At 48.9% G+C, this 13,707-nt stretch overlaps 2 protein-coding genes across 6 annotated transcripts in view; one reads left to right on the top strand and one right to left on the bottom strand.

The window, feature by feature from the left end:
- Window positions 1–9,248, top strand: part of TRIM55 (tripartite motif containing 55) — a 42,646-nt gene extending 33,398 nt beyond the window's left edge. For 2 of the 5 annotated variants that reach the window (XM_075743972.1, XM_075743969.1), the window contains one exon: window positions 8,373–9,248. In XM_075743972.1, the coding sequence (XP_075600087.1) occupies window positions 8,373–8,492 (120 nt within the window). In that variant the 3' untranslated portion in view covers window positions 8,493–9,248. Of the gene's footprint in view, window positions 1–7,571 lie in introns of all 5 variants that reach the window. The other 3 variants (XR_012833798.1, XM_075743971.1, XM_075743970.1) reach the window with 3 other exon arrangements.
- An 8-nt stretch (window positions 9,249–9,256) lies between these two features.
- CRH (corticotropin releasing hormone) lies at window positions 9,257–12,620 on the bottom strand. The gene is made up of 2 exons (XM_075743973.1): window positions 12,260–12,620; window positions 9,257–11,701 (listed from the first exon to the last, which is right to left on the bottom strand). The coding sequence occupies exon 2, from the start codon at window positions 11,684–11,686 to the stop codon at window positions 11,159–11,161; it is 528 nt and encodes a 175-aa protein (XP_075600088.1). The 5' UTR covers window positions 11,687–11,701; window positions 12,260–12,620; the 3' UTR covers window positions 9,257–11,158.
- Between the last annotated feature and the right edge of the window lie 1,087 nt (window positions 12,621–13,707).

Here is a 13,707-nt window from a genome sequence, read left to right as displayed (position 1 = left end):
CAACGGAGATAGACAGGTGCTGCAATGTTCAAAACATGCTACAGATGTCCGACATAGATGTCACACCTTTGACTGAGCGGAGAATGAGGATCTCACAGTCCTGGAGACTAAGTGATCTGAATTTCTCATTGTTGTTTTTAATTTAGAGAGCGCCCTGTAAAATTTGTCTATCTATGTCAACTACTGAAGGTAGTAATCAAAACACAGGCCCAGTCTCTCAGAGCACTCCTGGCTCAGCACTTCTGCACACAGAAGAAGAGGCTGGTTTTCATGATGAAACACTTGCTGTTGGACTCCCTCTATTACAAAATGCCTTACTGAGGAAAGGTAGTTGTTGTTTCCCCCATCAGTGATGGTGAGCCTTTTCAACATCTGGCACTAGATTTATTTTTTAAAATACATTAATTTTTATATTTATGCACAATTTCATAATTTTTTTATTTTTGTTTTTAAATGGAACTGGTGCCTGCCCAGATGCAGGTCACCTCCAAGCTTGTCTCCGGTGACAGTTGCTTGTGATCTGTGTTCTATACTCCATAACAATCTAGTCAATAAGTGTGATTGAATCTGAGGCTGTAAAAGCAGTATTTATCACAGCTTCCTTGGATTTCACTTAGGAACAGTGTGAGATGGGCAGAAGAAAGCTTGATTTAATATCTTGCTCATCAGTTGGCTGAATGCTGTGCAAGCAAGGCAGCATTGCTAATGGGTGAGCAGAGATTACAATGTGAGAGGTGATATGACAGACATCTGTCCCAGAAGTCATGGTGCTGCTTGCTGAACAATGTATTGTTGGAGTAGAGTCATGTCTTGGCTACCAGCTTCAGTTTCTGTGGTCATAGTAAAGAGAAGATTCAGGCAAACAAGGACATGGAAAAATTATCATATTAAGGAAAAGGAGCAGCAGTGACAGGTGATGAGGGAAAAATGGTTTAACTCTGGCCAAGACTTTATTTTTCTGTTACATAGTGGCTTTAAAGAATGGGAAACTGTTGCTTTAGCTGACGTTATAGCTTTTTCTCCTGCATCTCCATCAGTGTGTTTTTATCTCTCAGAGAAGTTGTGCTGTGTCCACTGCTCACACATACCACCCCCTGCACATTTACAACAGCGCAACTAAGACAGTCGTTCACAATGTGAGCAGTGCTCCAACCTCCAAAGCATGGTATGTGTCTACACACCTCGCAGCTATGCTGGCTCCGTTATCTGATCCTGTGAATGGAGCTCCGGGGTGAGTCACAGTCTGAACTGGCACTCTGTCTCATTCATTGGATTTACAAAAATACCATTTGCAGAGGAAGAAAAAGCTTTAATTTACAACACTCCGTATTACTCAAAGGAAAGACTACATGACAGAGACAAACATGACGTTAAATCATTACTAGGTTTGCTACTTCTCTCTGAAAGCTAATAGCGAAGTTTCTCTGACATGGACTAGATGGGTTACTGCCACAGAGAAGTTCTTGGAAGGTCTTTACTTCACGTTTAACTTGGTGATCTGAAGTCATATCTACTTGTCTGATGAAGCAAAAGTAGGAGGAAGAGGGGAGAACTGTAGCCGTGAGTAGCTTTCTGGCACTGGTGACCAGTGCGTACCACTTACTCCTACAGCCTCTCACAATGATCTTTCCTTTGCTAGGCAGTTCTCCAGCAGGGCTGGAAGGGAGCCGAAATGATAGACGGTTGATTGATCAGGAGGTCCTCAAAAACTTCTCTATGAGAGGAATAAAGAATGATGTGTGGATAGATCCAGGAAAGACTGTTCTGCTCATGCAGCCTTAATACTAATGTGTTTGTAAGACTCTCCTCCTGGGTTTTCTTCATTTTTTCTGGACAGTGGTGGGACTAGGTTCCATGCAGGTCTGTAGTTAATCACTCTCAACAGAAAGTAATGCCAGTGAGGGGCAGCAATGGGTGAAATATTAAACAAGTATCTTCTTTCTGGCTTTTTTGTTTGAGTCATGAAAAAGACAGGTGACATAAATAAGGGAACTGTATTTCCTTTGTCCCCAGTGGCAGTTAGAAGAAAGCTGCTCTCTCACACCATTCTCTAATACTGTTTCCACCACTGGTTCAAGTGTTTGGACCTCCCTATCCCATGGGAGATGTGCAGATCCTACACCAAAATAAGCTAGCTGGACTGTTTTCCTCTGAACTGTATTTGGTCTCTTTAAGGTCATTATGTAATACATTGCATTACACATTAACCACATAATATTAATTCTAATATAATGAAAATCTATTGAAAAAAGGTATTTCCTCCCAATGGACTTTTAAAATTCATTATTGACCACTATTAACAGAGTGACATATCTAGTACTGTGACTGATGGAGCTTATCTGTGCATATAATTTTGTCTGCCACCATAAGTATTTCTGTGGCAGGTAATTATTTCAGAGAATATTCTGTTGGTTCCCACTAATAAAAAGAAAAGATCCGTACAGAATAAGCAGCCTCTTAGCTTGAAACAATATTGTTGTGATATATGTGACAGCTGCCAGGTGTTATGCTGAAGGAGCTAGACTGCATAAAAATATGAAAACAAAATGCTTGAACTAAAGTTTAAACTATTTAAAAATAACCTGTTGTGCTCCCTTTGTTTCCGCTGCCTGGAAGTGTTGAGTGCCAGAAGTGTAACACTTGACATTTGAGGCAGACAAACATAGCCTACAGATTCTGCGATGGCTTTGCGACCAGCTAGCATTTTTTAATCATGCCTGTTCTTGTCAACACTGGAGGTTGTTTCTAAAGAAGCCGGCTAAAATATGGGAATTAACTTTAATTTCTCACTCATTTTCTGAGGCTACAGAAACTGTAGAAGCAAGAAGCTTGTATTTTCCCTGCTTCTCTCTCCAAGACCCACATTTTCTAACAAATTCACGCTCTTGCTTTCCTGCTGGATTGAGAGGAGGCAGCAAAGGCATGGGGTACTTCACATGCCTCTAAGATCCATTTTCTTGTCTCTGGCAGCAAAGGTGATTTAGGAGTTTCTTGCCAAATGGCCCTGCTTCTTATTCCTGCCCAGATGCTACCACTCATGTGGCCTTTCTGCTGAGGCAGCTGTTTGTTGGGCTGTGTTGGAATCAAATCATTCAAATGATCCAGGTCTAAATATCTCTTCCTTCACCTCAAAAGACAACCAAAAAATATTATGTCATTCCAGTGACATTCCCATTCTTAGCACAGCCCTGAAAACATCTGCAGCAATGCAAATGGACAGTGAACCATGTAGGCAAAGCGGGAAGAGGTGGATGGGGTGCCAAGAGGCAGGACGTCTTTGGTTAGCATTTTTGCTCCAGAAAACATTCGTATAGCTGCACAAGAGGGCTATTTGTAACCAGTCAGTGCATCCATGTTGAAAGAAATAACCCCCTTTCCTAGTGCATGCTGACTTCTAATAAGCCACATGCATTCTTTTCTCACTTATCTTAAACCTAGACCTTTCTCATTAATTCAATCAAAACTGAGCCCATGATTCCACAAGATGGTAAACACAGTTTTGGAGAATTGATCTCCAGGTCAGAAATAACATACTCGGGTGACACAAAGTGCTCAACTACTACCAGTTCACTAGGCAGAACTATATTTGTTCAAAAAAATGTAAGCAGGCCATTTTTGTTTTGCCAGCAAAGGCATAAGCTATTTTCCTGCAGCCAGCATAAAACTAGCAACCTTTTTTTTTCCCCCTTTTTTTTCTCCTGATTAATTACAAAAAATTGTGACCATTTAGTCATGCTCAATCTGGATAAAATATACTGGTAGGTGATCTACAGCCCTGGAGGAAACAACCATTTCAGCCCTCATTTCTCTTACTTCTCACATCTCCTTGCAAGCTGGTGTGATATAACCTCTGAGAGGGCCATTATAACAACAGTTTCTCCAGATCCTACCTTATCAGAAGTCATCAAAAATAATGAAAAAATTACCAAAACAAAAAACAAATGGAAGAAGACTATGAAGACACTTCACCTTTCCTCCCCACTTTCTAAATTTAAGAGTTACTGATCTTGTAAAAAGTAATAGTGCAGTCTAGGTTCCCAATTTCTATCAAACAGTTTTCTGATATTCTGAAGTATTTGGCTGAAATCTTTCTTGTGTAATTACTTGAAAGCCAGATCTAGTCTAACCCAGTCACCAAGAGTGTCTCAGTAGGGAGAAACAAGCACCTCCAGAGAGCAATCCATTCTTAGACCCTTCTTTTAGGATGGGACAAATCACCTTCTGGTGGTGCCTCTTTCTCATTACTCCCATTAGAGGGGATGAATGCAATTTGCTTGAGTGGATGTCTCACTTCTGGATGCCTGAAGTTTGATAACATGAATACCAGTCTTTGTACCTAAAGGCTATGAAGATTAGTGGTGGTAAAGCAGAAAACAGTGCATAGACTGTATTGTGTTTCAAATATCTAGAAGGCCTAGAATGCCTATTTTTTTTCCCCAGCATGAATAGGATAACTGCTGGGCCCTAATAAATGAAAACGTTATGGCAAAGCCATCCCACTCACCTCTTTCCTCCCCTCCACACCCTTCACAAGAACCTCATACAGATTTAAGTAATGCTCTGCTTAAGAAAGCAAATGCTGAAAGATGCTGAATACCTGCAACTTTGGTACGACTCATCAGGTTAAGCTCTGAGATCCCTATACTGTTTATTCATGCAAATTCTAGTGTGCCAAATGCTGAGGAGTGCTGAATGGCCGCTCAGTGGGAGTTGTGGTTGCTCAGCACCTCCAAAGAATTGGCACGTAAACTCCAGCCTGGACTTTGCTTATTGAAAAAACCAAATCCAACCATCAGTCATGCAGGGTGTGCTTCCCTCACTGCTTCATGAGCTGGCCTGGTGAAAATTCCTGGTGCTTATTGAAAGCATCATCTGATGTCACTCGACACCCCAGGAGAAAATATAAATCAAAGTGTTAAGTATTCAGCACTCTCTCAGCATTGGCCTAATGTGATTAATGTAATCTGAGGTAAACACTTTAGTTATTCCTGATTACTGTTAGGGACCCAAACCAAGGGTTGGGACTTGTTATTCTAGGTAATGTGAAAAACAAGCCCTACCCATCAGATCTCCAAGACTAAGATAAAGCTCGGGTAGAAGCTTGACAACAGTTACCTAATAGCCATGGACAGACACAATGAAGTGTTGAACCTGAACCGTCTGAAAGGCATGTGGCAAGGGCTGTGCCGTGCTCAGCAGAAAGCTTTTCTCTGGCAGCGGAGTAGGGCTGCGGTAACAGGGAGAGCGAGGTGATGCAGGATGAGATTGCAAGGACCTACAGAACGGCCGGATGCCCAAGTCCCGTTGACACTGAGGGGACCTACTTGTGCTTTCTACCTTTCAGAATCACCTCCTCATTCAAAAAAGTTGTTTTCTGTAAAAGTCTACAACTGAAACCTTTGTGTGGACTGCCATTGGAAGGGGGAGATGGACTTCAAAACGTGCACAGAGTTGCCCCTGGCACCTTTTGATGGTCTCTGGCCTCACATGAGGATAGCATATCTCAGTCACTGTATAACTCAAAGCACAAATACTAAAGTGTCACAGGTGTAAAAACACAAGCCTAAAAGCTGAGGAATGGCCCTATTGTCAGTTTTGTGCTTGCTTCACTTCTGGCTGGGTGTGATGGCAAATGATTGCTCTTGGAAAGGCACATCGAGGTATTGCAGACTGGCAGCCTGCTGAGTCCAACGAGGCGCAGGGAGTAAATGCTTCATCCAGCCAAACCCAGTGGGAATATGTTGGAGCTCTGACACTGTTTTGCTGACACAGGAAGATGTCATCACAGCAGAATATGAAGGAGTTAACACATTACGAAATACAGTTTTGGCAGTGATGCAGACAAAGCTTGTTTTGTTTGAAATGCAGTACCAGCAGTGTTGGTTAACATGGTAATGCAGTCACCTTGCCAGTCATTACATTGTGGGGGTTTTTTCTAGCATGTAACGTCCAAATCCTATGAAACAAGCTGCTTAACTATAAGCCCATAGATAGTTCTTTGCTTCAAAGTTAACAGTTTCATGCGTATTTCTGGATAGTGGCTGGTTAGAATAGTAAGTGGAAGTGCTAAAGGAAGCCCATCTTGCACAGGAAGAGAAAAGACAATGTACCAGTGTGGTTTTAAGTAAAAAAGAATAAAAATGGCAGAAATATTTTTTTAAACCTCTTGCCAGTTCTATTACTTTGCAGGGTGAGAAGTGAGGAGGGCTGCCACATACTTGCTTACACACACTACTGAGGGCTTGGTACACGAAATTGCCCAACCAATTTCAAAATGACTCTTGGCTAGTCCAGGCATTCCGGCTATCCTTCCAAAAATAAAAGGCAAAATTTTCAACATCGCAGAGGACTAATAAACCACCTACACTCCTGCACCTACGGAGCTCAAGAGAGCACAGAATCCCTTACGACTCAGAAAGTCTAGCCATATATTTACTGCTGATACCTGACTTTTGTAATCGGGTCGAAAGGTTTGCATTCAGCACTTTCCAGGGCTGAGAGGCAGTTCTTCTGTAATCAGGACTCAATTAGCTACCTGCCTTTTCAGCTGAAGATCTGGGCCCATGGGCCCAATTCTTTACAATACTTTTGCATAAGCCTGGGAGATGACTCTTCTCACCAGCATTGCTGAAAATGGACTTCTGTATTCATGCAGCTGCTTCTCCCAGATTTTTCACCGTGTTTGTGCTCTCATTACAGCACATGATAAAGTTAGCAAGGAAAAGCTATATTTTTCTGCAAGATCCTTGTCCATAAAAACCCTTTCTGAGCCCTGTATTTTGCAGTGAGTAGCAGTGAGTGCCTTGCTTTGAAAATATGAATCTAAGTCACAGATTAGTCCACATTTCAAATATTAAAGCAGATTCTCAGATAGTATTTCATTGGAAAAAGTAGGGCTATGCCAGTCTAGAGCAACTGGGCCTAAAAAAAGGAGCTATGAACTCTTCATTAGATATATTAGATATATAAATAAAGAAATAAGGAGCTACTTTTTTCATACCTCCATGCTGTCTTGTCTGTTGGTGTCACGGCACTCAAATAGGTAGTAACTGGAATGAAGCCCAGTAGCCAATTTATACTTAACATACCATTAGTTTTTACTAATTTCTGTGGTACACTTTAAGTACTTACAAAAATGCTTAGGAAAATCATCCATCCCTTGCTTCAGTTCCTCACAAGCATCCCTGCTTCTTTGTTTGTTCCTGGATATGTTAGCATCACTGCTTTGGTCACTTTCCGGTTTAGGATAGTATTATAAATGGTTGAGATGTGTTAAAATTCAGAGGACACTGCTCTCTCATTTTCCCTCTATCAAGTAGTATCTTGACATCAAATAGTTCTCCTGAGGTCATGCTAAAGTTCCCAAAGTTAGGTGAAACCTTGCATAGGGAAAGCTGGCAGTATTGGCTATTTTAATTTTAAGAATGTAAAATAATGTATGTGCATATCTAGGAATATAGAGTGGGGAAAAATCCTGTATATTGCACTTTAAATTGTGATTTTAATGATGAAGACACAAGGCATCCCTTAGCTACCACATCACCCATTTTTGTATATTTTATCTTTAATAGGATTTCTGATACTACCACAAAATCGGTCTTCATTCTCTGCCAAAGGGATCTGAAAACACTGGAACTAGTAAAAATATTTCTGTGTATCATACTGGCCTGTTAAATATTCAGCTAATTAAAAAATAATAATAATTCCTGTGATTAGCAGCTACAGCATATCATGTCCAGACTCCTTTTTTTACCATAAGCGTAGGATACTTGTGCAAACAAAAGCAGAATTTGGTCTGGGATATAAGCAGAAGCTTATATCTCTGTATTATTTATTTCCTGCTCTTGGGCTGAGTGAAATTGAAATGAAATAGATATTAAAAGACTTTAAAGAAGAAAAAAAAAAACACAAAAAAACCCCAACAAAAACCAAACAACACATCCAAGGCAGATTTCGTGACAGCAGAACAAGTATCATTTTGAGTGGCAATGCACTGACAATAACTTTTGGCTTTGGTCCACATCAATCTGGAGGCCCAGCTACACAAGCCAAGCTGGCTCGGGATCACTTCTAAACAGGCAGTTATCACCTTCAATGCAATAATATTCCAGAGGCCCAAATCAGGACTAAGCCCTTTGCACAGGTGCAACACGCTCACCCAGCGTAATCCTTCCTCTGCCGTTGTCCGTGGCAAAAGTCCCTCCAACTTCTCTGGCGTTAGAAGTCTGGCTGGCCTCCCCAACTGTTCATGCTCCCTGCCTTTTCCCCTCTTTGCCGCTTCATTCTGGTTTTCTGCCTGTTGTGAAATCTTAAGGATTTTAATGCAATTCATCTTTTCCTCTTCCATTTGTCAACCTTTCTTTCCTTTACAGACTGGTTCTGAACCATCCCCTCAAGGACGAGTGGAGGAAACTCCTGTGAGCAATGAGAGAGGTGACGAGCCGGCTCGTCATGTCTTCTCCTTCTCGTGGTTGAACTCACTGAATGAATGATGACTCACTCCGGCTGGCTTCTGGTGTGCTTCTCCTCTGAGGGACCGTGAGGGCAGGCAGCCTGGCTGCAGTCAACAAAGAAACTGGCCTGGAAAGGGACATCCGAGCAAGTTTTGTTCCCAGAAACTCAGTTGACCTCCACATAGGACCCAGCCCTTGACATGACAGAGTCCTAAGAGGGATGGGACATGGGGAAAAATTGCTATACTGTATTGTAGTTAGAGTGTTTTCCAACAATTTCTTGTTTCAAAGGGGAAAATAGCATCACTACAGCTGTAGGCTGAGCACCGCTAATGTTTTGTTATTTACTTTTTGGTATGTCCCCATGTAGGTGTAAATGCTTCACCAATGTTGTTAGCCAAATGCTGGTAAGATATTCACTAGTAGCATCCTTTGCCAACACAGTGTTTCTCCTCAGTACCCTCCTGCTCATTGGTGCTGGTGACTTCAGTAACACTATTGTGTCCTCGGCACCGCCAAGTCAGGGTTGTATCTAAGCACCTCCCTGCAGTCACTCATGGTCCCCAGGGTGCGTCCTCAGCTGCAGAGGCCGAACACAGGAGGGGAGAGGGAAGCTACCGTTTCTTCTTTTGTACTTGCTCTTCCTGCTAAGCCACAACAGAAGATGCTCACATAAACAGGTTATTTGTAGGGAAGGTGCCCAGGAAGATGCACACACGAAAAGCACTGTATGAGCCCCCATGAATGGATGTGGAACACAGCTCTGACCATGTGGGGCAGACGCTAGAGTGCTGCCCATGTCTGTCCAGCCATAATCCGTGTCTACGTCTTCTCAGTCATTCGTGTGTGCAGGAAAAGGGACATGTTCTTGCACGAAACCAGAACGGGGTGAGGTGGTCACAGGTATTCGTTCAAAGGTTTAATTTGGAGGCCCCAAGGTGCACTGTAGAAAAGGCGAATGTCAAATGTCCTGTTCCGTGTGCATGGAAGATGTTGAGCCATCTAATGAAAACAAATTTGTGTCTTAAAAGAAGCTCTACAAGTTGTACTGAAGGTGACACTCTGCAAGTTTTGTCACTGGGGACAGGGTGCCAGCACTCAGTAGTGTTTAAGAGAGGCTATCAGGTTGCAGGGAGTGCTTGGTGCCATAGGGGACCAGGTGTGCTAGGCTTAAGTGTGGATCTCTCCAGAGGCCCGAGCCAGGCCCTCAACACCCCGCTTTGGCAGGGGACGGTGTCGGGCCGTAGGGCTGCGCTGCACCCCAGCAGGACTGGCGAGCTGGCAGTGCAGGAAGGCAGCGCCTGGTTAGCAGGCTGTGAGGGGTCAGCCCCAGTCCCGGCCATCCCTTGCTCCAGGGCTGAGTCACGTTAACCCTCATTTGTGTTTGTTAATCTGGAAAATGCTACTGCGAGAGAAGTTTTGCGGGGCCGCATAGGCGAGCTCCGTGCCAAGCTTTGAGATTCGCACAGCCCAGAGTGACCACCGCTCCGCACCACCACCGCTCCACACCACCACCGCCACCGCATTGCTCTGCGGCTGCTGGAGCAGCTTTTCCCTGGGATGTGGTTCGGGGTGAGGGATTTCCTATTTTCTCCCCGTCGTCCTATAGGATTTCCTCCAGTTCCTCCCAGGAAGTTCCTCCACACGCACCGCCACCTCCCCAGCGCCCCTGGAAGGGACTCGGCTTGGGCACCGTCGCCGGGACAGAGGGAGCCGAAGCGGGGAGGAACTTGCCTTTTTGGGGTGCGGGGAGGATAAGCAGAGCTAGAAAGAAAACACAAAAGAGATGCGGGAGCGCCTCACCAGTTTCCCATCGCTGCGCTCTGGCAGGAGGAGGCTGCCCGGCCCCGACCGCAGCGGCAGGAGCCGGGGAGCCCCCTCGGGGTGCTGCTGAGGTGGGAGTCGGCAAGCCTGGAGGCGACCGACCGGCCCCCGACACCCCCCCCCACCGTCCCCGGGAGCAGCCTGTGCCGAGGGCAGCGGCGTGGGGCAGCTCCTGCCCAGCGCCCGGGGCCGGCGGCACGTCGGGGCGAGCCTCTGGGAGAGCCCGCAGGGACGGGGAGGGGAAAAACATCCCCGGGGGTTATTTAGGGCTCCCTGAGGCTCTGGGTATCCGCGGCCGTAGGTGCCCCCCCACGCACACACACACACACCCGCCCCGGTAAGCGCTGAGGGAGGCGGAGCAGCCCTCAGGCGTCCAGGCAAGAAAGTCTATCAAGCCATCTTTACTTTGCAGCTTTTATTAAAAATATAAATATTAAACATTCTCTTACACAACAAAATCGACCGAGCGCTGAAAAGATGTTTTATTGTGAAAATGTTTACAGGAAAAAAGTGGATTTAAAGTAGCTTACAGAGATTCCCCCTCCCACCTCCCTGCCCCCCAGCAGAAAAGTTATCTGTCTTCTTGGCACCATTTCTTCCAATGCTCACACATCCCTACGTAGCGATGGCACTAGAATAACTGGGAAATGGAGAAATAAATAAAGGTAGGGGAGGTTACAAACGACACTCGTGTTTCTGCACTTGGTACACGGTTGTGCATGCTAGTCAAGGGACAGAGGCTGTTCGGAGTACACCCTTCTAGGTTTAAAGCTATATAAAAATAAAGAGATGACATCAGAGCAGCACTATGGTACATCGGACGGTGTAATTACTCTTGTGCTAACTGCGGAATCTCTTTGGCAAGGCGGGGAGGGGCCGTTTCATTTCCCGATTATCTCCATCAGTTTCCTGTTGCTGTGAGCTTGCTGCGCTAACTGCTCGGCTCGGGCCATCTCCAAGACTTCTCGCAGGAGGTGGAAAGTCAGATCCAGAGAAATAGGGGGCTCCTCGGATCGCTTCTCCCTCTCCACGGCCTCACCCTCGGCTTCGCCCTCCTCGGGGCTCCCCAGCGAGCGCTCGGGCAGCTGCTGCAGCTGTTGCACCGCCGCCCGGAAAAAGTTGCTGGCGGAGGCTTCGGGCTGTAGGTGGCTGGTGCTGCTGGAAGAGGCAGAGAAAGAGCCAACGGGTCTCTTGTTGAGGTTACCCAGGCGCAGGAAATACTCTTCTCCCATGCGGAGCAGGACGGGCAGAGTTTGCTGCTGCTGCTGCTGCTGCTGCTGCTGGAAGAAATCTGGCTGGTGCAGAGCCCCGTGGGTGGCTACCGGGCTCTTGCTGAGAGCTCTGCACTCCTGGCAGGGCAGGAGGGCGACCAGCAGGATTCCCGTGGAGACCAGCAGCGGGACCTTCATGGTCGGGGCCCAAACCTGCGGGGGCAGAGGAGGGGCGGGGGGGGGGGGTGGGTTACACAGCCGAGCCGCGGCGGCGCGGAGGGCAGCGCGGGGCCGAGGAGGGGGGCGCCGCCGCCGCCGCTGTCCCGGTGCTGAAACGCGCCGCTCCGCGCCCTTCCGCGCCCCTCCGTGCCCCGCACACCGCGGTCCGGCCGCGCTCAGTCCCGTCCCGGCCGGCCCCCGCCGTCGAGGCGGCCGCCCCCCCCGCGGAACAGTCCCACGGGGCGACTCCGGGCTGCGCCGGCAGCGGGTCCCGGGGACCAGGCTGGGCTGAGACCCTGCGGAGAAAGTCCACGGGTGTGCGCGGACCCGCGCCTTTTCACCCACCCGGGGCGGGGGAGAGGGAGCGTGGGGTGCCTGCGGCGGGGCGGCTGTCCCCAAGAGCTGCGGGGTGCGAGCGCCCGGCTCCCCCCGCGCCTCCCCGCTCCCTGCCCGGCCGGGGGAGCTCCCGCCTCCCGCGGGACGCCGCGCTCAGCCCCCCGCGGCGCAGCGCAGCGCAGCCCGCTCATCGCCCGGGCGCGGCCCCGCACCTACCTGGGGCGGCGGCGGCGGCGGCAGGGCAGGGCAGGCAGCGGCAGGGTTCGGCGGTGCCCGGCGTCCCTTCCCTCTCGCTCTCCCTCGGAGCCGGCTCCTGGCGAACTTGGGATCAGATTTGGTCCTAATCAGAGCCGGGGCGCGGGATTTTTATAGCTTAGACCCTCTCCTGGAATCACGCAGAACTTGCCTAATAAGCTGACGCTCTCCTGACAGCCCGATTGCGTGCCCCGATCCACTGCTGAATAAATCATGGGGGCCCGTCGGAGCGGCGATGGGCCGAGTTTCGCTATCGCAACCCCAAATCTCACGTCCAATTATATCAACAGATATTTATCGCCTCTGCGGTGACGTCAGCCGGGCCGGGGGCCGGGGAGCAGGGTGCCCCCCCCCTCCCACCCCATTGACAAAAATACTTGAATGAGATTTCCTAGCGAGCGCGTACTATGAGAGGTCACTCCGGGGAAACTTTCCACTCGCGGGCCGGCCCGCGGGGAGGGACCCCACCCGCCCGGGACCAGGGCTGCTATCCGGGGCGGTGTCCTTCCCCCATCCCCGGTGCTCCCCGGCCCCCCGCCGCCTCCGGGCCCTTCCGCACAGGGCAGCTGTGGCCGGCCGGCGCGGGAGGCTCCGCGGGGCGCGGGCTCTGCATCGATCCCGTCTTTGCTCGGCGGCCGGGGCAGCGCTTCCCCTCGCAAAGCGGGCAGGAGCGCAGCCGAGCCCCGCGGGGCAGGTGCCGGTGCCGGGAGGGACCCGCGGCACCACTGACACCGTCACGTCGCACGGGCTGCCCGGGACCCCGCCAACGGGAGAAGGGGCGGAAAGCCCCCGGGGGGAGGCGGAGAGGGCCGAGGGTGCCGCCGCCGGGGCCGCCCCGGGAGCATCTGCCGGAGCAAGGACCGCAGCCTGGACACCGCTCCGTCCGCTCCTCCTCCCCTGCCACCTCCGGCACCGCTGCCTGCTCCTCCTGCCTTCGCGCTGCCAGCTTCCACTCCCGTGTTCTGGCCTTTGCTTCTCTCCACCGCGTTCCCACTTCTTGCGTGGAGGGAGCAACTACTCTTTTTTGTGTTCCTTTCCCCCCCCCCCCCCTCCTCGACTCCACCAGCTGATCTTCCCTAGCTCTTCAACCCCATGGCCATGTGCTTCCCTGTTTGCCCTCCTCAGCTAAGGCCCTACCCTCCAGGGTGTCCTAAAACCACGTTGAGCTCCCTTTGAAGTGCTCTCCTGTCTCCGTTATGTCTGTAGGCTTCAGACCACGTGTCACCAATGTCTCCAGATGGGTTGCTTACCCTCCGATCTCCTCTTCCAGGAGGTAGCACTGCCTATAGAAATAACTTCTGCCCAACGCCCATTCCATGCTTAATATGCGTTCTTCAGTTTTTTGCATCCCGTCAGCTTTGCCACTGCATCTCAGTCCTGCTTCTTCACTGCCTCGGTTGCAACATCAA

This window comes from Balearica regulorum, chromosome 2 (genome assembly GCF_011004875.1).
Source record: "Balearica regulorum gibbericeps isolate bBalReg1 chromosome 2, bBalReg1.pri, whole genome shotgun sequence".
Taxonomy (NCBI): domain Eukaryota; kingdom Metazoa; phylum Chordata; class Aves; order Gruiformes; family Gruidae; genus Balearica; species Balearica regulorum.
The sequence above is the reverse complement of the archived record's forward strand: the minus strand, read 5'-3'. Positions and strand labels throughout refer to the sequence as shown.

Excerpts from the sequence above, each read along its gene's own strand:
- CRH (XM_075743973.1), bottom strand. The coding sequence starts at position 11,686 with ATGAAGGTCCCGCTGCTGGTCTCCACGGGAATCCTGCTGGTCGCCCTC.